This window comes from Chlorocebus sabaeus, chromosome 13, assembly GCF_047675955.1.
Source record: "Chlorocebus sabaeus isolate Y175 chromosome 13, mChlSab1.0.hap1, whole genome shotgun sequence".
Lineage (NCBI taxonomy): Eukaryota > Metazoa > Chordata > Mammalia > Primates > Cercopithecidae > Chlorocebus > Chlorocebus sabaeus.
In genome coordinates, this window is record NC_132916.1 from 86,369,673 (window position 1) to 86,396,960 (window position 27,288).

General features: G+C 41.0%; 1 protein-coding gene across 1 annotated transcript in view; it reads left to right on the forward strand.

Moving 5' to 3' along the window:
- Nucleotides 1-27,288, forward strand: part of RRAGD (Ras related GTP binding D) — a 37,658-nt gene extending 10,370 nt beyond the window's left edge. The window contains exons 2-7 of the mRNA XM_008006599.3: nucleotides 4,016-4,311; nucleotides 11,338-11,537; nucleotides 12,347-12,461; nucleotides 13,902-14,044; nucleotides 19,429-19,577; nucleotides 24,080-27,288. Of these exons, the coding sequence (XP_008004790.1) occupies nucleotides 4,016-4,311; nucleotides 11,338-11,537; nucleotides 12,347-12,461; nucleotides 13,902-14,044; nucleotides 19,429-19,577; nucleotides 24,080-24,231 (1,055 nt within the window). The 3' untranslated portion in view covers nucleotides 24,232-27,288. The remainder of the gene's footprint in view (nucleotides 1-4,015; nucleotides 4,312-11,337; nucleotides 11,538-12,346; nucleotides 12,462-13,901; nucleotides 14,045-19,428; nucleotides 19,578-24,079) is intronic.

The following is a 27,288-nucleotide window of genomic DNA, read 5'->3' on the forward strand; positions in this document are numbered from 1 at the left end:
GAGACCAGCCTGGTTAACATGGTGAAACCCTGTCTACTAAAAATAAAAATTAGCTGAGTGTGGTGTCAGGCGCCTGTAATCCTAGCTACTCGGAAGACTGAGGTAGGAGAATCGCTTGAACCCGGGAGGCAGAGGTTCCAGTGAGCTGAGATCATGCCACAGCACTCTAGCCTGGGCAACAGAGCAAGACTCTGTCTCAAAAAAAAAAAAAAAAAATGCTGCGGGGAAGCCCCTGGACAGTTACACTATGAAGTTACACTATGATTTTTTTTTTTAAGTGTGGGCTTGTTTTTGTTTAAGTTTCTCCATTTTATTTTGTGAGTTTGTTCATTTTGAGTTTTATCTTTTGTTAATATAGGAAAGGATTATCTATTATTTAGTCAAATGTTGCTTACTCCTCATATTCTGCATTCTCTCCTTTTGGAACGTCTTTGGTAGAATAATGGTTCTTCTGAATCTTATTCCTGATGCCACTTTAACTTTGATTTCATACTTTCCAGGGCTCTATTCTTTTGTACTGCATCTTGAGAGACTTTGACTAGCCAGTCCACTATTTCCATCTTCATCTGTGTTTATTCTGCTTTTTAATGCATACATTTTTATTGCCAAGATCTATATACCCCTTTTTCATAACTGCACTTCCTCTGAAACTGTCTGTTCTTGTTTCATGAATGCCATATTTTCTCATATCTCTGAGTATTTGAAGTATACTTAGCTTGACAGTTTGCTCTGATTCCGTCATTAACTCTGCTTCTTCAGGTGTACATTCTTCCATTTGTTGAGTCTATATTGTCTTCCATGATCTTGGCATTACTCGAATATTTGATGTTCAAGGAAATGTTGGAGGGAAGATGGTACTGTGTCCACCTCTGATAGTGCTCTATTCCACACATTGTAGTGAGAGTTAGGGGAGGTGAGAGGACTTTTAGGGCAGTAGTGGGGATGCTTCCTTGTCCTTCTGGGCATCACTAGCACTGGGGGCACTGACTTCCTTCTCATGCCCAACCTCCTCCATTTACTGCTTTCACCTGGAAGATATCCTAGTGTGTGTAGGGTAAGTTTAGGTGAGTGGGCCGTGGTGCACAGAGTTTATCTGCTTGGCTGTTTTCACTGTTATTCTCCAAATAATGACTCTGTTGCTTGTCTTCATAATCCTTCCCATGGTGAGATTCCATCAGTTCTACACTCTACAGCAGAACTCTGCCATTCATAGTCAAGGACTGCAGATTCCCTCTTCAGTCTGATTTTTGTGTTTCTTAAGGATTTCCTGGTTGTCAATTTTGAGTTCTCCTTTTTGTTTCAAACTTAGCTATCCATGTTTCATTGTCCACCTATTTGTTTATTATGCATACCATTTCTATTATTTTTAGGAATTTACTATGGGAAGGGAAGATGAACATATTATCTGTCTGATATTTTTAAACTTGAAGCCCTGTTTCATTTTCAGTTCATGCCCTGTTCTTGCTAAGATTGACTTGTAATGGCAGTACTGTGACTGGGTAGCATATAATCACTGATGAAGAAGAAAGCTGGTTACATTTTGGGTCATTTACTTCCACATTACTGCCTACATTGTATGTCATCAGCAATGTGTTGAATTGGACTCAGTTGAACTGGAAAAGTATGAGTGGATAAGGTAGGGCTGAGGAGTTGCTTATAGTGGAGTAATGTCTATGCACATCTGTACCTACTTAATTTTTCTTTATTCAGTCATTGTTTTATCTGAAATATGTATGTTTGCCTATATCTATTGAATTCAAACATCAAAGTATTATATATAGTAAATTAAATTTACTAAGATATTATCAAGTATTAACACGTGTTTTAGACAATTGTAGAATTTTGGGGGAAAAATTGTTGGTTGCTTTTCAGTCTGTATTGGATTAGGTTAGACCAGAGAAAAAGAAAGACATAATGAGGTACAGTTAAGAAGGAAATAAGACATTTAGGAAAATAATTTAATATATATACATCTCTATATTTGTTTATATTCTTTTTTTTTTTTTTGAGACGGGTTTTGCAGTGTTGTCTAGGCTGGAGTGCAGTAGTGCAATCAAAGCTCATGGCAGCCTTGAACTCCTGGGCTTAAGGGATCCTCCCAGTTTAGCCTCCCGAGTGACTGGGATGACAGCTGCATGCCACCATTCCCAGCCAATTAAAAAAAACTTTTTTTTAAACAGTCAGAGGTCTCTCTATGCTGCCCAGACTGGTCTCGAACTCTTGGCCTCAGGTGAGCCTCCCACCTCAGCCTTCCAAAGTGCTGGCATTATAGGCATGAGCCACTGCTCCTTTTTTTTTTTTTTTTTTAAGACGTTGGTTTCTTTTCTTGATCCTTCTTTAAGTTTCATTCTGGGTTTTTTATTTTTGTGTATTCATGAAACCTTTAAAAAAATTGAGATATACTTTATATACCATAGTATTTGCTCTTTTAAAGTACAGAGCTCAATGGATTTTAGTATATTCACAAAGGTGTGCAATTGTCACCACTGTTAAATTCTACGTATTTTTTTGTTTGTTTGTTTTTGAGCCGGTCTCACTTTGTCACCTAGGCTAGAGTGCAGAGGTGTGATCTCAGCTCACTGCAGCCTCGACCTCCTTGGCTCAAGCCTCGACCTCCTGGGCTCAAGGGATCGGCAGTGGCATTAGATTCTCATAGGAGTGCAAACCCTGTTGTGAACTGCACATGTGAGGGATCTAGGTTGCTTGCTCCTTGTGAGAATCCAATGCCTGATGTTCTGTCATTGTCTCCCATCACCCCCACGTGGGACTGTCTAGTTGCAGGAAAACAAATTCGGGGCTCCCATTGATTCTGCATTATGGTGACTTGAGAGTTATTTCATTATATAGGACAATGCAATAATAATAGAAATAAAGTACATAATAAATGTAACCTGCTTGAATCATCCTGAAACCACCCCGCCAGCCCCACTGGTCCCTGGAAAAATTGTTTTCCATGAAACTGGTCCCAGGTGCCCAAAAGGCTGCGGACTGCTGTTCTGTGTCTGTGCTGTCCCGTATGTTAGCCACTTGCTGGATGTGGCTGTTGAGTACTAGCCATGATGAAACTGAGGAAACCCCAAATTTTTATTGTGATAAAATATATATCACATCATAACATTTACAGTTTTAACCATTTTTGGTGGTGAGGGGCGCATAACAATGTGAATGTTATGCGCCCCTCACCACCGTCTATCTCCAGAATGTTCTTATATTCCCCCACCTGAAGCTACATACCCATTAAACATAGAACTCCCCATTCCTCTTTTCCCCCGAGCCCTGAAAACATTCTGTGTCTATGAACTTGGCTTCTCTAGAAACCTCATAGGAGGAGAATTTGAATTGCTAATTTTAATCCATTTTAATTTAAATAGCTGTATTAGGCTAGTAGCTACCTTACTGGATGGGGGGCCCCAAACCAGGGTGGGCCTGAGAGATGTCTGCCTCTCACAGACTTTGCATCGGCTGTGTAACACAGTCCAAACCTGCGACATCTAGTCCAAGGCCCACTTTCCAGGCCTCCGTGGCTTGGGAGAGTCCTAGCCAGAGGAAGGTGACTGAGAGAGGCATAACTCACATCACCAAGCATCTCTTTAGTGGTGACTTCTCAGAGAACAATATGGCTCCTGAATGCTCAGACCTGGGTTCTTTCCACAGACAGTCTGCTCCGGGAAATAAATCTCTCTTCGCGCTGCTGAGTCCCTGCTTGTGATGTGGCATGATGTTGGTGTCTGGCCCCTGGGACGGTGTGAGAAGTGGCGAGACTGCCTTGTTGAGTGTTTTGCACTTAGCAAAAGCTGTCCCTTTTGTCTGGTGGGAAGTATAGACCAGTGGTTAAGTGTTCAGGCTCTGAAGTCAGCAAGACTTGGGGTTTCAGTGGAGGGATGCCGTTAGCACTCTCTTTGGAAGAGTGGCATCACCTGTGAATCATCAATCACATTCGAGGTGGAAGTGAAACTCCTCTAATTAACCGCTGTGAAAGCGTCTCACCTTCATTCTCATTTTGTGGTTTCTCCAGTTCTGGACTTCAGCGACCCCTTCAGCACTGAGGTGAAGCCGAGAATCCTGCTCATGGGCCTGAGGAGAAGCGGCAAGTCATCTATTCAGAAAGTTGTCTTTCACAAAATGTCCCCCAACGAAACACTGTTCTTGGAGAGCACTAACAAGATATGCCGGGAAGATGTTTCCAACAGCTCCTTTGTCAATTTTCAGATTTGGGACTTCCCAGGACAGATTGACTTTTTTGACCCTACATTTGACTATGAGATGATCTTCCGGGGAACAGGAGCACTGATATTTGTCATTGACTCACAGGTAAAGCTCAGAGTCTCAGGGGTATGATGGCCTGACCGGTCCCCTCCACCGCATGCCATGTTTTTGGTTTGGTTTTTAAACTCTGGAATAGACCTTTCTACCAAACAAGTGTTTTTTGGTCAGGGCTCTCAGACTTTTCCAAAGATAAAACGCTCCATCCGTGACCAACAGTCAACCCATTGAGCATTAGGTAACAATTGACACTTCAGCAAATCATAGACCTAGGAAACCTCACTGATGGAGGGGCCCATTCAGGCCAAATATGTCATCCCCACTGTGGTACCCTTGGTCAATATCTACAAAAGATCACAGGTTCTCTGCAACAAAAACATGTATATCAATTTACATTTTCAACTGTTTATTATTTCCTATGAAGATAAAGTTCTAGGTGTGAACATGTTTCTTCTGAAACAAATTATTATTATTATTATTATTTTGAGATAGAGTCTCACTCTGTCACCAGGCTGGAGTGCAGTGGCATGATATCTCAGTTCACTGCAACCTCTGCCTCCTGGGTTCAAGCAATTCTCGTGACTCAGCCTCCCGAGTAGCTGGGATTACAGGTGCGTGCCACCACACCCAGCTAATTTTTGTATTTTTAGTAGAGACGGGGTTTCACCGTGTTGTCCAGACTGGTCTTGAACTCCTGGCCTCATGATCCACCCGCCTCGGCCTCCCAAAGTGCTGGGATTACAGCCGTGAGCCACTGAGCCTGACCCTGAAACAAATTATTATAATTATTGCTTAAGACAATATAATTATATTATGTATTTTATAGATGATTATTAAATATAAAAAGTAAAATTTGAGATAAATATCCCTCTTAAGAAGATGGATGTTTGATATTTTTTCCACTTCATGTATCCATGCTTGAATAAGACAATATTTGGCATCAGTTCTATTTTTGTTTTTTGTTTATATAGTTATAAGCACTGAGAAACTTTGTTCACATAAGTAAGTAGGTGGATATGCGGTGAGTTTTATTCTAGCATTCGTCCAGCTATTCAGATTCCTTCCAAGTTATATCCCCTAAATCACCCAGTTTTCTATTGTGAAAAATTACTTTTAGTAGTTTATCAACAGGCTTCCGGAGTAGGTTCTCCTTTCACTTTTTTGGAAGCAAAGAATTGGGAACCCGTTCCTTATGCTTTGAAGAGCCCCATTCCCGGTCGCGAGTCATCCCTGTAGCAGGTTCTTTTCCAGTATTCCTCATTGGCTCCTTGGCACCCTGGGTTTTTTATATCCTGGGGCTTTTCTGCTGGAGTTGGTGTAAAGGGGAGGCAAAGGGAGACAGTAGGACCACAGGTGCGTGTCAGGCAGATACATTTTAGGAAGGGGATGTGCAGCAGGATGGGGCATTGGTACTTTCCAAACTATCCATGTCTGGGCTCTTAGAAAATGCCCATGACCCGTGGCCCAGCCTGAAGGCTCCCCAAGGGCTCCCTTTTGCAGCTGGGGGGAAATAAATGGCATCAGCTTTTCTCTGCATGCACTGAACCAACTCTGAGGTTCAGGTTGTACCCTTTCCCTGGAACTGTGGACCCACAGTGAGACAGGTTGGCCAGCTGCGGGTGTGCATTGCCCCACTAAGCACACTCGGCCCTTCTAGAAGCACCAGAGCTGTTAGGGCTGAAGTGTTACAAAGATTATTCCTGATAATACTATTCTGAGCCCATGCTCGAGAACCATCCTCTGAGTAGACTCCCCATGCCTGAGAGGATCTTAAGTTCATTCAGCAACTAGGTGCCTGTTTAATAGTAATAACAAAATTTTCAACTAAGCCTCTCAGTTCCAAGTGGCTGCATTTGTGTACGTGTATGGCTGTGGGAGCATGGCCAATGGTTAGAGGGGTTCTTTCTTTCCTTTTTGGTAGGGGTGTGGAGGAGGGAGACTTCAAATCCAATGCCTGATCTGTGATCAGCAGTTTACTCTCTTCCCATGGGTCTACCCAGAAACACGTGTGTTACCTGCACCACATCCAGGGCCTGCTGTCAGCAGCTGCTTTTCTGACTGTCCCACTTGTACTGACCTGTTTTCTGGCCCATCTGTGGTCTTGGCAGTATCCCCTGCCTTACTGTCTCAGGTCTGCCAGCACTATAAATTAGGCAGCTTGGAGCTCGAGGGGAGTGGATGGGGTGTGTGCATGCTGCTGTAGGGAAGTGGAGGCTCTAGGAATGTCATGCTTTTCTCTCTCTTCTAAGCTCCATTTTTCTCCCTAAGTCACGCAGCAGCTGTTTCTGTAGTTGTTGAACTGGGTAGCTGTAGTAGGCCTACCCATGGGTGAGTAGATTTCCAACCAGATGACTCATCATTACAAGACAATGGGTTAGTAAGTACTTGCTTAACTACCATGTTGTGCTTACATAGCAGTTTGCATTTATGGGAATTTAAATGTACAGTGTAATCTCTTTTAGGTGTTTCTAATATGGTTATAGTATGGCTAAAATAGGTACATCTATTTTTAAATTGAAGGCAGACCTTCAATTTAGGTTGGTAAATATGTTTTTTATTTTAATTGTGTTTCTTTAGTTTTTTTTTTTCTTCCTCAGACGAGGTCTCACTATGTTGCCCAGGCTGGAGCACAGTGGTTATTCACAAGTGTGATTATAACCCACTACAGCCTCAAACTCCTGGGCTCAAGTGATCCTCCTGTTTCAACCTCCCAGGTAGCTGGGACTACAGATGCATGCTACTATGCTTGGCTCTTCTCTTGGGTGTTTTTTGTGGGGCAGAGAAAGATATAGGAATGTTTGAGAAGTTCATTTTTTAAGGTTATACTTTTTTTTTTTTTTTTTTTGAGACGGAGTCTCGCTCTGTTGCCCAGGCTGGAGTGCAGTGGCGTAATCTCAGCTCACTGCAAGCTCTGCCTCCTGGGTTCTTGCCATTTTCCTGCCTCAGCCTCCAGATTAGCTGGGACTACAGGCACCTGCCACCATGCCTGGCTAATTTTTTGATTTTTAGTAGAGATGAGGATTCACCGTGTTAGCCAGAATGGTCTCAATCTCCTGACCTTGTGATCCACCCACCTCGGCTTCCCAAAGTGTTGGGATTAAGGTGTGAGCCACTGCGCCTGGCCTAAAGTTATACTTTTTAAAAAGAGGAGGCTGGGCACAGTGGCTCATGTCTATAATCCGAACACTTTGGGAGGCCAAGGTGGGAGGACCACTTAGGCCCAGAAGTTTGAGGCTGCAGTGAGCTATGATTGTGCCACTGCACTCCAGCCTGGGTGACAGAGCAAGACCCTGTCTCAAAAAGAGAAAAAAAAACACACATAAAAATAAAGAGTAGGAAAAGCATTGTTGAATGCTGTAATTTATTTAAAATAAGGAATAATTAAATAAGCAGTTTCAAAACCTAGTATACTTTTCTGTTGGAAGCAGTGTGTAAAAATCATGTTTGCAGGAACTTTTATTGGATGTGATTAGAAGCACTCACAGGAAAATCAAAACTTTAGGGAAGTGTCTCCACAGCACTTGAGTGTCCTTTCCTTTCTTTCTTTCTTTTTTTTTTTTTTTGGATGAAGTCTCACTCTGTCGCCAGGCTGGAGTGCAGTGGCACGGTCTCGGCTCACTGCAACCTCCGCTAACTAGGTTCAAGTGATTCTCCTGCCTCAGCCTCCTGAGTAGCCACCATACCCAGCTAAGTTTTATATTTTTAGTAGAGACAGGGTTTCACAGTGTTGGCCAGGATGGTCTCATTCTCTTGATCTTATGATCCACCTGCCCAGCCTCCCAAAGTGCTGGGATTACAGGCATGAGCCACCACACCCAGCCCCTTTCCTTTATTTCTAAGCAGTGCTATTTTGGTCTCACACCTCATATTTTTATTTTTTTGTTCATGAATTCCTTACAGTCACAGGATTGCCAGATAAATATATCCCCAAGGAGAAAATGTGTCCTCAGAGAATGTCATGAAATAAAAAAGAATGAAAGCAAGAGTGGTTCCCGTGATCTGTGGTGACACCCCAGCCCTGCTCCCCAGCCTGCAGAATGCACCATATCTCCTGAAGCCCTCGCACATGTGCTTGTGGATCCAAAAGAGAGTTTCTTCTTGACCTGTGCTGGTGTTTGTGACCTGCCCATAATCCCCAGATCTAATTTCAGAGTAGAAACTATGCAGTGTATTTCACATCAATGTGTATTTGTCCTAGAAAGTAATAAACAATGGGAAAAATCACCTGCAATCCCTCTGTTCTAACCAACCAAGTATTTTCTTCTTTTTAGTCCTTGTAGCTACATGCTTCTTTATCAGTTAGTTGGTAATGAGACCATTTTATATGCTTGGCAGGGAGGTTATTAGAGTAGCAATTTCCAATCTTTGGAGATGTGATGCTCTCTTGACATTGGGTAGTTTTGCTCACAGACATGTTCCCTTAACTCCTGTCCTCAGTTAAAGACAGCAGTAACACTTTTCTTGAGGTGTAATTTACATGCAATAAAATGCACTCATTTTAAGCGTACAGTTCCACAGGTTTGACAAATGTGTACACCATGTAACCACCTCTCCTTCAAGATATAGAATATTTCCACCACCCCAAAGCTTCCCTTGTGCCCTTTCTCAGGTGGTGCCCTGAAACGCTGAGCCCCAGGCAACCACTGAAGTGCTGTCACTTCAGTTTGCTTTTTCTAGAATTTCATTTATGTGGAACCATACAGTAATACCTTTAGTTTTTAATGCTTAATCTGGTGACCCAGCATCCGACATTTGCTTTTCATTTTATTTATTTATTTTTTAATTTTTTTTGAGACAGAGTCTTGCTCTGTTGCCCAGGAAGGAGTGCAGTAGCTCGATCTTGGCTGACGGCAACCTCTGCCTCCCAGGTTTAAGCAATTATCCTGCCTCAGTCTCCTGAGTAGCTGGGATTCTAGGCATGCGCCACCACGCCCGGCTAATTTTAGTATTTTTTTTAGTAGAGACGGGGTTTCACCATGTTGGTCAGGCTGGTCTCGAACTCCTGACCTTGTGATCTGCCTGCCTCGGCCTCCCAAATTGCTGGGATTACAGGCGTGAGCCACCACGCCCGGCCTCATTTTATTTAATTTTTACAGACGGGCTGTCACTCTGTTACCTAGGATGGAGTGCAGTGGCATGATCATAGGATCATAGCTCATTGTAAACTCAAATTCCTGGGCTCAAGGAATTCTCCTGCCTCAGCCTCCGAGTAGCTGGGACTACAGGTGCGCACCACCAAGCCTGGTTAAATATATATATATACACATATATATACACACACACACACACATATACACACTTTCTGTTTTCTTACTTTCTTAAAATTAAGTTGAATTGAAACGCCGTAAGTGGCAGGGGGTGAGGTGCGGTGGGGGAAGGCATTTAGATTCTGTCCTACAGATCTCTTTCCTTTTTTTTTTTTTTTTTTTGCTATGAAAACAAGACCTGTTCGCACCCTTCAAATTGGCAATAAATAAGAGATCTGACACCACCAATTGTTGGTGAGGGTCTGAAGCATCAGATGCTATTTACACACTTCCAGGTATGGTCGAGGCACTCCTACCTATGACCCGACAAGTCACCCTTCAGAGTAAGCCACATGTACATGAGACTGTACACATATCATTGTAATCACATATACAGGGAAATATTTACAATGTCCATCAGCAGGCAAATATATGATAAATTATAGATCATCCATAAAAGGAAGTTTTATAGAGCCATTAAAAGGAACTAATGTACTGTAGTTATGTACTACATAACATTCAATGTAGGTGAATCTCACTGACAGTGTTGAATGAAAAAGGCAAACTATAATATACACACAACTTAATATTTCTTTCCATTTTTAAACAATGTAAATGAATTCTGTGTGTTTGGGGATATATATGTCTGTATTAATGTATACATGAGTGAGAATAAATACTAAACTTGGGATAGTGGTTGTCTCTAGAGGATGACGGGGTAGGGGGAGAGCATGGGTTGGGAGGATGAGGAGAAACACAGAGGGCTTTGGTGTAAATGTTTCATTTCTTAAACAGAGATGAATACACAGGTGTTCATTTTATAGGCATGGGAAGAAGAAAAAAGTTAGTATTGTTTGGGGCAATTACTCTAGACCAGGGGCCTTTTTCTGTAAAAGGCCAGATGGCAAACATCTTACGCTTTGTAGACTGTACTGTCTCTGAGGAGTTTCTCTAGAGGAAACTTAACTCTGCCACTGTAGCACAAAAGCAGCCTTAGATAGTATGAAAGCAATTGAGCACGTTCCAATACAACTTACTTTTAAGAAACAGGCACAGGGCCTACAGACTGTGGTCTGCTGACTTCTGCACTGAACCAGTGGTTCTTAAAATTGCTCCCCACCTCCTTCCCCATCTGCCCAGTGGCCTGTATCATGCCTCTATCTCTAATTGTTCATCACAGTTCACAAGAGACTGGAAAAGTTAGGATGAACAGTATTCTGGGGAAGGTCTTATGTGGAGTTGGGTCCGTTTCTCTTCCTGAAACCACAACTCTGAATTTTTTTTTTTTTTTTGAGACCGAGTCTCAGTCTCATCCAGGCTGGAGTGCGGTGGTGTGATCTCGGCACACTGCAATCTCTGCCTCCCGGGTTCAAGCGATTCTCCTGCCTCAGCCTCCCGAGTAACTGGTACTACAGGCACCCGCCACCACGCCTGGCTAATTTTTTTGTTTTTTTTAGTAGAGAAGGGGTTTCACTGTGTTAGCGAGGATGGTCTTGATCTTCTGACCTCATGATCTGCCCGCCTGGGCCTCCCAAAGTTCTGGGAGCATGAACCACCGTGCCCTGCCAACTCTGATCTTTATGACTGTCATCAACCTCAGTCATAACTGCCTAAATCAGCTGCATTTTTTTTAGCATTTCTTTTTCCCCTTTTTGTTAACAGAACTTAAGTTTTCACACTGGAATTCTAAGAAGCCAGCTTGTTGAGGGGAACCGTTGCAACGTATTTCAGGGGTTTGCAGCCACATAGTTTCCAGGTGAACAGTGTGTGTGGGGGAGGGTCAGGAAGCAAAGTGGCCTTCTCTCACAGGCGTTGCCTTTGGTCCTAGGACGATTACATGGAAGCCCTGGCCAGGCTCCACCTCACGGTGACCAGGGCCTACAAAGTGAATACCGACATCAACTTCGAGGTGTTTATTCATAAAGTGGATGGTCTGTCAGATGACCACAAAATTGAAACCCAAAGAGATATTCACCAGCGGGCAAACGATGACCTTGCAGATGCTGGATTAGAAAAAATTCACCTCAGGTGAGAACAGAAACCCCTTAAGGATCCCAATAAAGGATGAAAGAAAGCCAGTTTGCGGTTCGGAGTCACCATGATTGGCTTGGCATGGGCAGTAATTTACCTTCTTTACCCTGTTTCATGCTGTAGACGGGTAGGATTGGGGAAAACGAGCTTTGCATGTGCTAATGCTAATCTTTAGTGAAAGCAGTGTTTTTTTGTTTTTTAACAAATGGTCAAAGCTAAGGTTCTCCCCTCACATGAAAAACACATTATAGAAAGCCCATGAATATAATTCTAGTAGTTAGTTGATGCTAAAGTTTACAGTTCTCGATAAAGATATTATCTGTAATTATAAGTAAAAGAGTAGTCCGAAAACAATCCAAATAGGAATCCTCACAAAGGAAAACAATGTCTCTGTCATTTTTTGTGAGGTAGTACATGCATCATTCATTTTGTAAATTGGGAAATGGAAAAAAATTTGCTTCAATATCAAGAATAGAAATTACTAATGGGACAACCTAAGAGGCTTGTGTAAAGATGATCTGGCATGGATTGTCCTGCAGAACACCAGGAAGCTGGGATGGACACAGATTGCTGCGGTTTTAAGCTTGCCAGTCGGCAGATGAGAATAGGCACAGCTCGGGCTTTTTGGGAGGTGGGGAGGAATGGGCTTGCTTTTTACCGAGGTCACTGTAAACTCTGAGGAGGGCTGGACTTTATGTGTTAGGACTATAGATACAGAAGGCAGATGACCGGTGTATTGACATAGCCTAAGCAGCCTGTTCCTCATTTAAAGGGAAAACATAATGAAATACCGTTTCCTCTTTCAGCTTTTATCTGACAAGCATATATGATCATTCAATATTTGAAGCTTTTAGCAAAGTGGTTCAGAAACTGATTCCACAACTCCCAACTCTGGAGAATTTGCTGAACATCTTTATCTCAGTAAGTAAATAATATGCTCCTGTTTGAGTCACTTGTAGAATTTGAAAATAGCATTGCAAGAGTGAAAAAGATCTTATTTCCAACTGCTCCTATAGCATTTCAAGGTCATTTGAGTGTTAAAGATTACTCCTACGTGTTGTTTTAGGTCCTTTAAAATTTAACTCCCGGCCCAGCTTGGTGGCTCACGCCCCACTTTGGGAGGTTGGGGCGGTATGATGGCTTGAGGCCAGGAGTTTGGGACCAGCCTAAGTAACATAGTGAGATCCTGTCTCTACAAAAAAAAAAAAAAAAAAAAAAAGGTAAAAACTAGCCAGGTATGATAGCACATGCCTGTAGTCCCAGCTACTTGGAAGGCTGTGGTGGAAGGAGTACTTGAGCCCAGGTGTTTGAGGCTGAAGTGAGCCATGATTATGCCACTGCACTCCAGCCTGGGCATCAGAGCGAGAACTTGTCTCTAAAAATAAAAAAAAAACCAAAAAAATAAAAATAAAATGTACTCAAATGCATTCCTGCACTTCAGTGGTATAACTGGAGTGCTTATTCAAGTTGTAGGCAATCATTCAATATTAATAGAGCCCCACTAGAGGTAGGGAATGTAAAGCTTGGTTTTATTGGTAAGACGCAGACAGTTGAATAGCTTTTTATAAGTTTAACACGCTGTGAATGATGTGCTGAATGAACCCTACACACTACCAGCTCCAGGTAGGCTCTGCTGAGTTGAATTGTGGCAGACCTGTTGGTTGTACTCACGTTTACTCTAACACTACACAATTTTGAGTGTGTTTGTTTAGTGTTTCTAAGCTTATTTTAAAATTTACAGTCAGTAAAAGTATTTTTACTTGGCTTTTTCCTAACTGCAGGTATACATCTCTGTTAGGAAATATTGCCCAATTTGACTACCTAAAATAATTTGTGATAATTCAAATTCTTTTATTTCTTTTCTTTTTTTTGAGATAGAGTTTCGCTCTTGTCACCCAGGCTGGAGTGCAGGGGCGCCATCTTGGCTCACCGCAACCTCCGCCTCCCCGGTTCAAGCAATTCTCTTGCCTCAGCCTCCCAAGTAGCTAGGATTACAGGCATGCACCACCATGCCTGACTAATTTTGTATTTTTAGGAGAAACAGGTTTCTCCCTGTTGGTCAGGCTGGTTTCAAACTCCTGACCTCAGGTGATCTGCCTGCCTCGGCCTCCAAAAGTGCTGGGATTACAGGCGTGAGCCACCGCGCCCAGCCTCTACTTTTTATTTCTTATGCAAGTCCAGTATAAAGAAGTTTATGACAGTGAAGTTTAAATTGTAATAAAATGGTACAATTTAAATTTTTTGTAACTTGAGTTTTGCTCATTTGTATTTTACATTGAGAATGGCATTCAATTTTGTGTAGTTATGACATGGTCTGAAGTTGGCTGTTGCTTTAAGGCAGCATTTTTTTTTTAATTTCAGAATTCTGGAATTGAAAAGGCATTTCTGTTTGATGTGGTCAGTAAAATTTATATTGCAACTGATAGTACTCCAGTGGATATGCAAACCTATGAGCTCTGCTGTGATATGATAGATGTGGTTATTGACATCTCTTGTATTTATGGGTAAGTACAACATTCTTTAAGGCCACAATCAAGCCATCCTTCCTTCATGACCTTTCAGGCATTTTGCATTTACATTTACTTACTTGAGTTTAACATTTTTGTCTTAAATGACTGAAATCTATATATAAATATACCATTTAGCATGCAATAATAACAGTTGTTGAGCAAATGCCAGGCATTATGCTAATAATCTTATTGCATGCTTCGTATTATTTATTTTATTTTTTTAGCAATAGGGTGTCCCTGTGTTGTCCAGGATAGATCACTCCTGGGCTCAAATGATCCTCCCACCTCAACCTCTCGAGTAGCTGGGATTATAGGTATGAGCCACTGTGCCCAGGTTATCATTTAATTCTCAACTATTCTATGTGGCAAGAATTACATTTGACCCTTGAACAACGCAGGGGTTGGGGTACCAACCCTTTGAACAGTCAAAAAGCCGCGTATATTTCCCCCCCGACAAATTTAGCTATTAATACTAATAGTCTACTGTTGACTGGAAGCCTTACTGATAACATGAATCGTTGATTAACATACATTTCGTATGTTACGTATTATGTACTGTATTCTTAACAATAAAGTGAGCTACAGAGAAGAAAATCAAGAAAAGTATAAGGAAGAATATATTTACTATTTATTAAATAAAAGTGGGTCATCATAAAGGTCTTCATCCTCATTGTCTTCACATTGAGTAGGCTGAGGAGGAGGAAGAGAAGGGGTTGATGTTGCTGTCTTAGGAGTGGCAGAAGCTGAAGAAAATCCACGGATAAGTGGATTTAGGAAGTTCACATCAGTGTTAAGGTCAACTGTACTGTATTCACTTTACAGATGAAAAAACTGAGATTCAGAGTGGTTACATTTCCTACCCTTGCTCACACTATCAGTAAGGATTGGAACTAGAATTTGAATTCAGATCTGATTCCTGATCCTCTGCTGAAAAAAATTTGTTAGCATATCATTCCTAGAAAACAGAACTTCCTATACACTTAATATAAAATTAAAAAGGAGTGGGGGAAACTGATTATGTTACCCGATGTAGAAACAATTCTACATAATTATAAATGTGCTGAACAGGTGGTGTACAGACTGACTGGGTGTGAACTAGTTGTTCATCTTATTAAGATGTTAAGGTGTTGCTATCTGTATTGTATCTGACATCCTCATCTAATTGATGAGGTAAAACTTCTGCTCATCTTCCTCTTTACTTTTCCTGTGACCTGCCTTACACAACTTGACACTCTGCCTCTTTCGTCAGCTTTTGTGAGAGTCTAGTCTCCATTTCTCTCTTCTACTACTTAAAAATCCTTTGCCCACTCAGCTCAGATTCTCTCTGTTAACTGTTACACACACACACACACACACACACACACACACACGGAAAATGATACTTACAGGATAGTAGCGAGGATGAAATATCATTAGGCTCATAACGTGCCTTCACCTGGTAGACCCTGGATAAATGTAGCTGCCATAATTTATTATTACTGTTATTATTAAATGCTGACATCTGGCTTTAGAAATAGACCTTATTGCCCAAGATTACTGCCCTGAAGCATTCTATTATTTTTAAACCGTTTAAGTGGATGACCTTGAAATAGTCATGGAAGATGAACGCACGCTGATTACAGTGCAGATTGCCATGGTAATCAAGTACAATGAACAACACAATTAATCTGGCACATGCTTAACAATGTGCATGATCATTATTGTGCCATATGGTCATTAGATGTAAGTGGTAAGTTGTTCATGTAAATGATGTTAATCAGAGTTACTTCTACCCAGCTAAAACAAACATGGGTAGGGAGGGGTTAGGAGGAGGCAGCCTGGCTTTGCTGTCAGATTGGTTTTTCTGTGGTGGAGTACAGTTTTCTGAGAACCCACAGGATTCAGTAAGAACCAGTCTGGGTCACAGACGGTTTGTGGGCTCTGGGGTTTCCTCAGATTGTTTGCTGGAGTAGCAATAAGCCAGTCCTGTTAACCAGCAGGCGGCAGGGTTGTGTGCAGAGCCTGGGGCCCTCTTAGGCAATGAGGAAGCAGGTGGTCTTGTAACTGGAGGCCTTGCTGCCCCTCCCCAGCTGCCCAGTGGAGACCAGCAGGCCCTAGAATCAGGTGACCTGGTGCCTCAGGAATTTCTCAGCTGAGGCTGTGCCCCAGCTGGCAGCTCTGTGCTCGCGCATGCACACACACGCACACACACACACACACGCACACATTTTAAAATATGTTCTATCTTCATGCTTTTTCATTGCTTATAGATGAAGAACTTGAGTAGTAAAACAGTTTTTGCAATTGCAGACCTCATCAATATCTACTTGTAATTTTTGGTGGAGTTTTTGTTTTTCTAATTTGTTTAATGTTTACCTTTTTCTGATTGTGAAAGTAATGCATGCTCATTGCAGAAAATACATAAAAGTCTAAAGAATAAAATTAAAGTAGCCCATAATCTCACCACCTAGAGACAGTCAGTGTTTACATTATTTATATAGTTGTTCTTATTTCCATGCGTAATTTTTAGGATAATGAGATCACGTTGTATGTAAAATTTTATATCCTGCTTTTTTCATTTAACATTATCACCTAAGAATTTTCCTGTATTATTAAATGCTGCTAATAAACACAGTGTCTAATATCTATATAGTATTGTATTTACTTGGAAATTTTAAATGCCATTTTCTTCATTGGATAAAACATGTTAAATGTTTCAGTTTCTTGTTCTCAGAACATTACTTACAAGCAAGAGAGATTGAGCCTTAAAATATAGTAGCTAAAAGCAGTGCAATGGAAGTTAACGAATTTTGTTAAAGCATCTTTAACATTTGAAGTCCAACACTTAAAAGGTTTTTCTTTAATGTTTTGGTAGGTTATAGTGAGTTGAATCCTTTAAAAAAAAAAAAAAAAAAAGAACTTCCACAATTTACTTTTTTTTTTGAGATGGAGTTTCACTCTTGTTGCCCAAGCTGTAGTGCAATGGCGTGATCTCGGCTCACTGCAACCTCCACCTTCTGGGTTCAAGCGATTCTCCTCCCTCAGCCTCCCGAGTAGCTGAGATTACAGACATGCACCACCACGCCCAGCTAATTTTGTATTTTTAGTAGAGACAGAGTTTCTCCACGTGGGTCAGGCTGTTCTTGAACTCCCGACCTCAGGTGATCGCCTCAGCCTCCCAAAGTGCTGGGATAACAGGCATGAGCCACTGCACCCAGCCTCACAATTTACTTTTAAGTGGCCATGTATATGGCAGTTTAAAATACTCTCAAAACTAAAAACCTACATTTCCTAAAAATACTCTTGTGCAATTCAGGCTTTTCATTAAATCTGGCTTGATACACTACCCCCTTGTGTATTTACAGGATTAAAGCGTTAACTTTAAAATTAGCCATATCTAGGTTTGAGGTCCTGACTTTACCCCTATCATCAACTTTGACCAAGTTATCTTATTTTCCTCTAGCCTCAGTTTCCTTAGAAACTTAGAGGATTCTAGGCTGGGCGCAGTGGCTCACGCCTGTAATCCCAGCACTTTGGGAGGCCGAGGCGGGAGGATCACAAGGTGAGGAGATCGAGACCATCCTGGGTAACATGGTGAAACCCTGTCTCTACTAAAAATACAAAAAAATTAGCCGGGCATGGTGGCGGGCGTCTGTAGTCCCAGCTACTCGGGAGGCTGAAGCAGGAGAATGGTGTGAACCCGGGAGGTGGAGTTTGCAGTGAGCTGAGATCATGCCACTACACTCCAGCCTGGGCAATAGAGTGAGACTCTGTCTCAACAACAACAAAAAAAAGAAAGAAACTTAGAGGATTCTTATAGCAGACAGAGGATAATGCATTTTGAGAACTAAGACTGGTTCATATCACAGTAAATATTTAATAAGTGCTAGCTCTTAGTGAATGTGATAAGGTTTAACACTATTCCAATTAAGTCAAATTTCTGGTCAGTTATTCATAAATTTGGGGAGTAAAAATAAATCAGAAAATTTACGTATAGTTTTAGGTAAGGGGGAAAAGTTTAGGGAAGTGTCCTTTGCCTGTGAGGAAAGGATTCATAACTCTTTTATTACACAAGTATCTTCAGAAGGTGGTGCAGTTTCAGTCATTAAAGCTGTAATAATAAGTGTGTATTTTATGTTCTCAGCATTATGTTTAGTGCTATGTATGCATTATTTCATTTAATCTTCATTAGAAGACTTTGAAATAATTACTGTTAGTGTACATATGAGGAAATTGAGGCTCAAAGAAGTTATTCGACTTGTCCAAGCTCACATAGCTAGCAAATAAAAGAACTGAGATTCAAACTGAAGTCATTTGTGTTTACAGATCACACTTTTTCTTAAATAGACCTATATATCTTCTTTTTTTTTTTTTTGAGACGGAGTCCTGCTCTGTCACCCAGATTGGAGTGCCATGGTGGGATCTCGGCTATGTCTGCCTCCTGGGTTCAAGCGATTCTTCTGCCTTAGCCTCCCGAGTAGCTGGGACTGCAGGTGTGCGCCACCACGTGGTGCCTGGCTAATTCTTGTATTTTTAGTAGAGACGGGGTTTCACCCATATTGGCCAGGCCGGTCTTGAACTCCTGACCTTGTGATCTACCTGCCTCCCAAGTGTTAGGATTACAGGCGTGAGCCACTGTGCCTGGCCAAATAGACCTATATAACTTATTTAACTCTTTATTTTGAAAAAACGTTCAAACCTACAGAAAATATACAAGAGTAGTAAAATGAACTCCTGTACAACTCTTCATTGGGATTCATCAGTTTTTACCAATTTGCCATATTTGCTACATCTCTCTTTTTCTAATACATATTGTGTATCCATTTCTTTTCGGTAAACCATTTGAGAGTAAGTTGAACCAGTTCACAGTTCAGCAAATTTAGCATGGCTACATTATTATCTAATATATAGACCATATTCAGATTTTCCCAGTGGTCCCAATTCTATCTTTTATAGCAGTTTTTCCCAATTCAGGATCCAGTCTAGCACTTGGCTTTCAGGTCTCTTTAGACTCCTTGAATTTGGAACATATCTTCAGCCTTTCTTAGTCTTTCATCAGACCATGCTTTTAACAGCCCGGCTATTCTAGATGAGAAAACAAGAAGCCCTTGGCCATGGAGGTGGGAAGAGCTAACCTCATCCTTCAACTGGCTTCTTCAGGTGCTTAGAGAGTGGCCCAGCTGCTGCAGATAGCCACTCATTGTCAGTAGGAAGTGACTGTTGAGGACTGTGTTTGTTTCTGTGCCCGTGTGTTTCTGAGATCTTTTGCTGAAAGGCACTGCTAGTGTAAACAATTTACAATTATCACTTTTTGTGGCTTAAAGCCAGTCTCTGTCACTGGCTTAGTTTCTAGTTCTTTCTCAATGGTCACATATGTTTTGGTTTCTGTCCCCATTTAGTCTCAAAGAAGATGGAGCAGGAACCCCCTATGACAAGGAATCCACAGCCATCATAAAGCTTAATAATACAACCGTGCTTTATTTAAAAGAGGTGACAAAGTTCCTGGCTCTCGTTTGCTTTGTCAGAGAGGAAAGCTTTGAAAGAAAAGGTAACTTTTTGGTATGATTTAAAAGAAGCATTAAAAGAAACATCAGACTGCTACTGCATGTATTGTTTGTTGAATGTGGGACAACAGCATGCCCCTCGAAACTTCCAGGTGCCAGTCACAGGCCCCCTTGGCTGGGAGGCCAGAGCTGGGCGGGCTCCTGCCCACAGTGTCAGCTTCTGGGCCAGTGAACTGGCCTGCCCTCTAGTGGTGCATCTGCGATTGCAGCGAGGTGGAAGTGGAACCCCATGATCCTCCCAGGGGCCTTGGCATCTCTGCTAGGGGGAAGCTAGCTGGGGCATTGTTGCCAGGCAGTGAATGAAGTCTTTTACCAGCGACTAGACTCCCAGCCTATATTGAGGGTGGAGGTCTCCACTTTGGTCCACACCTCTAGAAGGTCTCAGGTAACCGTGTGATCTTTTGTTCTTCCCACGTAAAGGAGGGGACAACAGGTGGTTTGACTTCTGTTCAGCCTCAAAATACTTCTTAAATCTTCAGAACACAGGGATGGCATCATGATTCCGAAAAGGGAAGACTATGAATATACTTAACTACACCGAATATTTTTTTAGGATCAAATTCAGTTTTATTTTGAAACAAAAGCAATTAAACTAATTTCCCCCTTCTATAATATCTAAACAAAAGTTACTAACAAAAGTCCCTAGCTTACTGATGTGGCTAGGGACTTTTGTTAATAACAGGGTATGGTTTACTAATTTGTTGGGTTAAAAAAAAAATCTCCAACAAATAATTAGTTACATATCCTGAATATGTAATAGTAACATATCCTGAAATAGCCTTTTTCTCCTATATTATAAGCAATATAAATCCATTAAATTAAAAATGCTTTGAAAATTTAGGAAAGTATATAGAATAAAACCACGTATTTCACCATCTAGAGCTAACCCCATGTTAAATTTCTGGAATTTTGTTTCTTCCTTTCTCTCTTTTTTTTTGAGACAGGATCTCGCTCTGTTACTTAGGCTGGAGGGCAGTGGCACAGTCACGGCTTTCTGCAGCTTCGACCACCTGGGCCCAGGTGATCCTCCCACCTCATCCTCCCATGTAGCTAGGACCACAGGCACATGTCAACACACCTGGAATTTTTTTTTTTTTTTTTTTTTTGTAGGGATTGGGGTCTCACCATAATTCTCACCTAGGATGGTCTCAAACTCCGTGGCTCAAGGGATCCTCCCACCTCGACATCCCAAATTGCTGGGATTAAAGGAGTGAGCCACCATGTCCAGCTCTCTTCCTCTCTTATTTCCTCTCCCTCCTACCCTCGCTCCTTTTCTCCCTTCCTTCATTCCTTTTTTTCCTTCCTTCCAACAAAACTGGGGCCATATTGTCTAATATAGTTTTATATTCTACTAGAGTTTTATATATATTTCACTTATATATGTAATGACATTTTCCTAATTCATTGGCTATGAAAACATAATTTAGATTATTTCTTTTTATCAGAAAAGTAATAGATTCTTTTAGAAAATTTAGAAATATTTAGCAAAAAAACAATAATTATCAATGTTTCTCATTCAGGTAACATTTCCTGTATACTTTTCCAGTCCTTTCTTGCATATGCATTTTCTAAAAGAACTATGATGGATTGCATGATGAATTCTACTTTATAACCTTCACTTAAATTATTACAGACATGTTTCCAATTCACCGTCTTTTTTTAACCACATCATTTATTTTTTATTTATTTATTTATTTATTTTGAGACGGAATCTCACTCTGTCCCCCAGGCTGGAGTGCAGTGGCACGATCTTGGCTCACTGCAAGTTCCACCTCCTGGGTTCACGCCATTCCCCTGCCTCAGCCTCCTGAGTAGCTGGGACTACAGGTGCCCGCCACCTCGCCCGGCTAATTTTTTGTATTTTTAGTAGAGACGGGGTTTCACTGTGGTCTCAATCTCCTGACCTTGTGATCCGCCCGCCTCGGCCTCCCAAAGTGCTGAGATTACAGGCGTGAGCCACCGCGCCCGGCTTAACCATATCACTTTAATGATTGTATTAGATTCTTCGATTTTCAGACATCTATATTGTTTCTAGATTTTGATGTGATAAATAATACCATTATGACCTCCTTTGCACTAAATATTTATGTGCATCTTTGGTTGTTTCCTAAGGAAAAATTTCAAGTGGAATTACTTAGATCAAAAGGGTAGGCCCATTTTGGGGGCTTCTAATGCATGTTACCAAAATGTTCTTCAGAAAGATTTTCTGGTTTTATGCTGCAAAGAGAATATGAATACTTATTTTGCTGTGTTCTTATCAATATTGGGTATTAGTATTTTTAAAAGTTGATAATTGAAAGCTGGTATATTATGTGAATTTACATTTTCTTGCTGCTTAGTGATGTCCTGTATTTTTCCTGTTTGTACCATGACTGACCAAATTGCTTTCTGTGTCCTTTGGCCTCAAAACTTTAAATTAAATGGTGTTCATCTTTTACTCCTTATTTTCATCTTGCTAGAAACAGGAACAGATTATATAATAGATCATGGAATTTTAAAGATAGACAGGAATACACCTTGTTTCACCCTCTCATTTCACAGATGATTTTACTCAGGCCTAGAAAATATAAATGACTTTCTCTCAATATCACACCACCACTTTATGGCAGTCAGGGCTATAGGTTGCTGGCCTCAAGTGATCCTCCTTGCTCGGCCTCCCAAAGTACTGTGCTGTGCCTGGCCTCCTGGTGTGCTTGGTGCCTGGGTATTTTACTGTGCAGCTAGGATTGAGAACTCCTGAACCAGAGAAGGATGTGGGGCCTTATGAACTGTAGGTGGGGTGAAGAGAGTGTTTATTTTGTTTATGTCTCTGCTCACGTATTTTCAAAAGCTTTTCATGAGGGTTGAAATAGCAAACACTGTTTATGGATGTTTACTGTCTTTAAAAAGTCTCAGTTGTGAACTTTTACTTCTTAAAACTCCAAACACAGCAAGATTACTGTTACATTTTGAAACGTGCAAAGATATGTTAAGGTTTGTCAAGAACAATAGGGGTGGGTGCCAGTGGTTCATGCCTGTAATGCCTGCACTTTGGGAGGCCAAAGTGGAAGGATTGCTTGAGCCTAGGGGTTCAAAACCAGCCTGGGCACCATAGTGAGACCGCATCTCTAGAAAAAATTAAAATATGAGGTGGAAGGATTGCTTGAGCCCAGGAGGTTGAGACTGCACTGAGCTGTGACCAAGCCTTGCACTCCCACCTGGGTGACAGAGTGAGACCCTGCCTCAAAAATAAGAACAATAGGATATGTCTGAAATTTCCCAAGTTGAGTATTTCATTGTACCCTTCTCATTGAGCCAAGTTCTTTTAGCTAAGCTTTTTAGGACACTTTGTTGCACATAAAAGCAAAGAATCTTGAGGCTCTCACATCTCATATTCAAATTGCCATTTAAAAATCGTTCATTTGCTCCCTTGTTTTTATTACTTTTCCCGTTGCTTGTGTCAGTGGTCTTTCCTTGAGGAAATTGACTGATGGTTTTACTGCACTAGTGGTTCCCTATCTCTGCAGAAGCAGCAGAGGGCACTACTCAGAGGTTTTCCTGCTCCTGGAAACCGAGATGGTGCCCTCCCCTTGCAGTTAGTTGTATAACTCGTTTGAAGAATTTAATCCTTGGCTGGAATCCTAATTCTTCCTTTGGACGGGGCTCTAGAAGCATCCCCTGATAGATAGAAGTAATTGTTGGGCTAGTTATTTTAATAAATTTAAAGATAGTAAATAGAACTGACCACCTTATCCTAATTGGTGTAAATATAACGTTGCTCTCGGGACTTACAAATTACTAGTAATGATGAAAAATGCACTCCTCAAGACTTTGGATTATCTTTTATTCTATTTTTTGTGTCACTGATATATTTCTGAAAACACAAGAAGATTCTCTCCTACTATTTCTCCACTTAAAATACTTAGTACTGAAAAGCTGAGTGTCATTGGTTGTTGAATTTCTGCTGGAGTTGGTGAGATGACTGTTAACACTCTGAAATTAGGGACTTCGCTTTCCCTCGGGCTTATGAGAATGGTTTAAATATAATAGATACTCAGTAAATATTGATTGATACACAGCTTTGGGATTCCAAGTCAGGGTCTGCCTCTACTCAGAGTCAGTCTAATAATGCCCTTTGGGGAGACACATTTTTCATTACAGATTTCTCTTAATTGTAAGAAATCTTTAATTATGAAAGGTTAAAAAAAAAAGTTCAGTTCAGTGGTTCTTTAAATCTTTTAGGGTCCTAGGAACCTTTGAAAATATGGTCTATGCTCTGGAACCTTGCCTCAGGAAAAAATTTCCTTCACAAGACTTTGCCTATAATTCCTAAAGGTTTATAGCAATTTCTGAAAGCCAACTGCAGACATCCCAGGGAAATCTGTGGTCCTTACGCTAAGACCATCCTCTACTGCCCCCTACTGGCTTGTCCTGGCCATGGGTCCCATGAAAAGATGGAGATTATTTCCTACGTGACATTTATAAGTATTTTTGTTCTCTTCTCCAGGGCTAATTGACTATAATTTTCATTGCTTCCGGAAGGCCATTCATGAAGTTTTTGAGGTGAGAATGAAAGTAGTAAAATCCCGAAAGGTTCAGAATCGGCTGCAGAAGAAAAAGGGAGCCACCCCTAATGGGGCCCCTAGAGTGCTGCTGTAGGTGAGGTTTCAGGAACACCTTTTGAAACCAGACCTTATCCATGAGACTGCTGCGCCATGTTGCACTAAAGGAAGAGGAAGAAGGAGATTGGGACACATACCATGGATTTGTTGTTAAAAAAAAAAAAAAAAAAAAAAAAAAAATCCTGCAACCCTTTTGATCTTGTCTTTTATAAATAAAATAAGCACTTTGAAGCAAAAAACTTGTATATTAACAGTGATGTGAAATCCATTGTCCTTTCATTACACAAATGTAAACTTTTATGGTCTGTATTCAAAAAAATCCCATGTAAGAACTGCCAGGAACTGTACATATTTTGCACTTTTTCATGTTTCTCATTGAATTGAACTTTGATAAAACAACTTTTCTAAGCTTTTTTTCTGTACTTGGTGTCAAGGACATGCATACTGTAGTCCATATCTATATGGCAATCAGAAATTAATCAAAAAGTGATGCATTGGTAATGACTTTTTGTAAATTTGGAAATCTTTGCTACCAGTTGTTGAGAAAAATCATTTTTCAGTGGAGCTGGAACAGATTGGAGCTACAAGCTCCAGGAGCAATAAGAACTGTCCCCTATTTATAATGGGTGTAAACAGTTTTGTAGAATAATGTTAGCACCAGACTTACCTAAAAATCTCTATAGTGGTGGCTGTGCTTCCCTGCTCAACGGTTTTTATGAAGCTTTTTACCTCAACACACATCTCCATAATCGCTTTGTACAGAGAGGTTATTTCTTTTTGTTGCATTACTATTCTTTTGAAACTTTGGGACCAGATTTCCAAAATGGTGCCGATCATTGGAGAGAAGTAAGAATGTCACTGAATTGCAGGGTTTCCGGAGGTTTTTCTGTACCTGCCACCCAGGGCTAAAGTAACATCAGAGGCCCAAACTTGTCCCAAAAGTATGTGATGGGCAACTGCAGACTAAAAAACATATATACAATTCTGAACTTTTGGCCCTGTGCGATGGTCTGGTGTGCTGCATTTAAAATGCTTATTCAGGACCAGTTCTTTATTGCTCCATGACCATAGTGAATAGAACAAATTGCAGATCCCCACCATGGAGTTCCATCCTGTCAGTCACTTCTGTCACCTCCACATCTCCTTCTCACTGGTGATAATGTGCCTCGTGTGCTCCACTTGTTCTCACCTTATGAATGAGCCCAGCTCAGCCTGCCACCAGCATGCTCTGCAAGGCTGAAGAGTCATCCTGAAGACCCCTAAAGGTCAGTGGGAAAAGGATGGCTGGAGAGACATTACAATTAGCTGTGTAATTGCTTCTGTGAAATTCTTTCACTTACGTTTACTTTAGACTAACAGGAAATTAAGAGTCCTAAATCTACACCTATGCTAAATCATTCCAAGTAGATGATTTTATGTGCATCTCCAGGGTTAGCACCCTAAGGCATGCTTGTGGGGAATTAGAAAATGAGATTTTTTTTTTTTTTTAAAGCAGAACCTCCTAAGAACATCAAAGTTGGTCCTAGCAAAATATATGAAGTCCCTAAAGCAACTTATACTTGAAACTTTTTTTTTTTTTTTGAGGGGGCCTCATTCTGTTGCTTGTGCTGGAGTGCATTGGTACAATCATAGCTCACTGTTACCTCTTGGGCTCAAGGGATCCTTCCATCTCAGCCTCCCTAGTAGCTGGAACTACAGGTGTGCACCACCACGCCCGGCTAATTCTTAAATTTTGTTTTTGTAGAGACAGGATCTCACTGTATTGCCCAAGATAGTCTCAAACTCCTGGCCCCAAGCAATCCTCCTGCCTTGGCCTCCCCGAATGCTGAGATTACAGGCCTGAGCTACTGCGCCCAGCCTAAACTTTCCCACTTCTCTGTGTGGCTTCTTTCCAACCTCTCTCCTTCCTCTCCCCAAGTCCTGTTCCTTTGAAGCTGGTAACTGAATTTAAGATGATATCTGGTTGGGGTTTAAGGTTTGAGCCTCCCAAGGGTCTGTGCATTTTGAAAGGAGATTTCTAAAAATAATTAAGGTGACCTAACTCCTTTCCTCATGATTCCTACTCTGAAACCTGGATGGTTAGGAGCCCAGGGCTCCCTAATCTCCAGAGCTATATCCTGTTGGACCTTTGCCAACAGACCTGGCACTTATGGGCTATTGTTGTAAATCTAATTCTCTAATATTTTTTACATGTTGTTTCACTTTGAATAAGCAAATGAAGAATCCGTTTTCTAATATGACTTTATCCTCAAGCTAGAGACATTAGCCTATTTGGTAAATCACACATTACTTAGGTATATTTATTACTATAACCAGGTGGAGCTTCCATGTTTAAGCTGGGTATATGATGGGTTTTTGTTAAAATGTGCCTTAAAAAGCCTATTACTTCAAGAGCAAATGATTCTTTGGGGGAAAGGCAAAAATAATTCTATGACCTAGGACTCAAGTTCATGGTAGTAAGTGCACTCTTTGATTAATCACACGCTAATATAGATTACTGCCTCTAACTTTGTAAGTGTGGCAATGACTTCCTAATTAAAGAAAGATGCAGGAGTTATTTCTAAGCGTTCAGTTTTTCAAATATGTGTTATTGGAAATGTCTTCAAGTCATTTTGCATTGTATTTTTGATATGGGAGGCAGCTTATTGCAATGTGTATGGCCATGTTTCATTCTCAAATTTAATTCTATAAACACGAAGCCTAAATACATGGCTACAGCAACTGCACTGGAACAGTTTTGCTTGGTTTTAGGGATTGAGAACTTGCCTTGCAGGTTTCCTTCCTCCAAAGCAGGGGCAGTCCTTTGCCTTTTGAGTCAATTAGAACTTTTACATAGAGGTGAGACTGTGAATTATTTTGGTTATTTTCAGTGATGTAGATTAGTGTGAATGACCAGGGTGGAATGTTTTTGAAGGAATATAAAGCAAAAACCGGTTGACATTCACAAACTGTTCTTTTGTGAACATATATTGGACCCTTAAATATGACTAAAATCATAGCAATATTGTTACATACGGGTTATATGCCAACTCTGAAATATACTCTGGAAAAATAGCCGAATTGTCTTGGTTATTAAAGTATGGTATGCATTCAA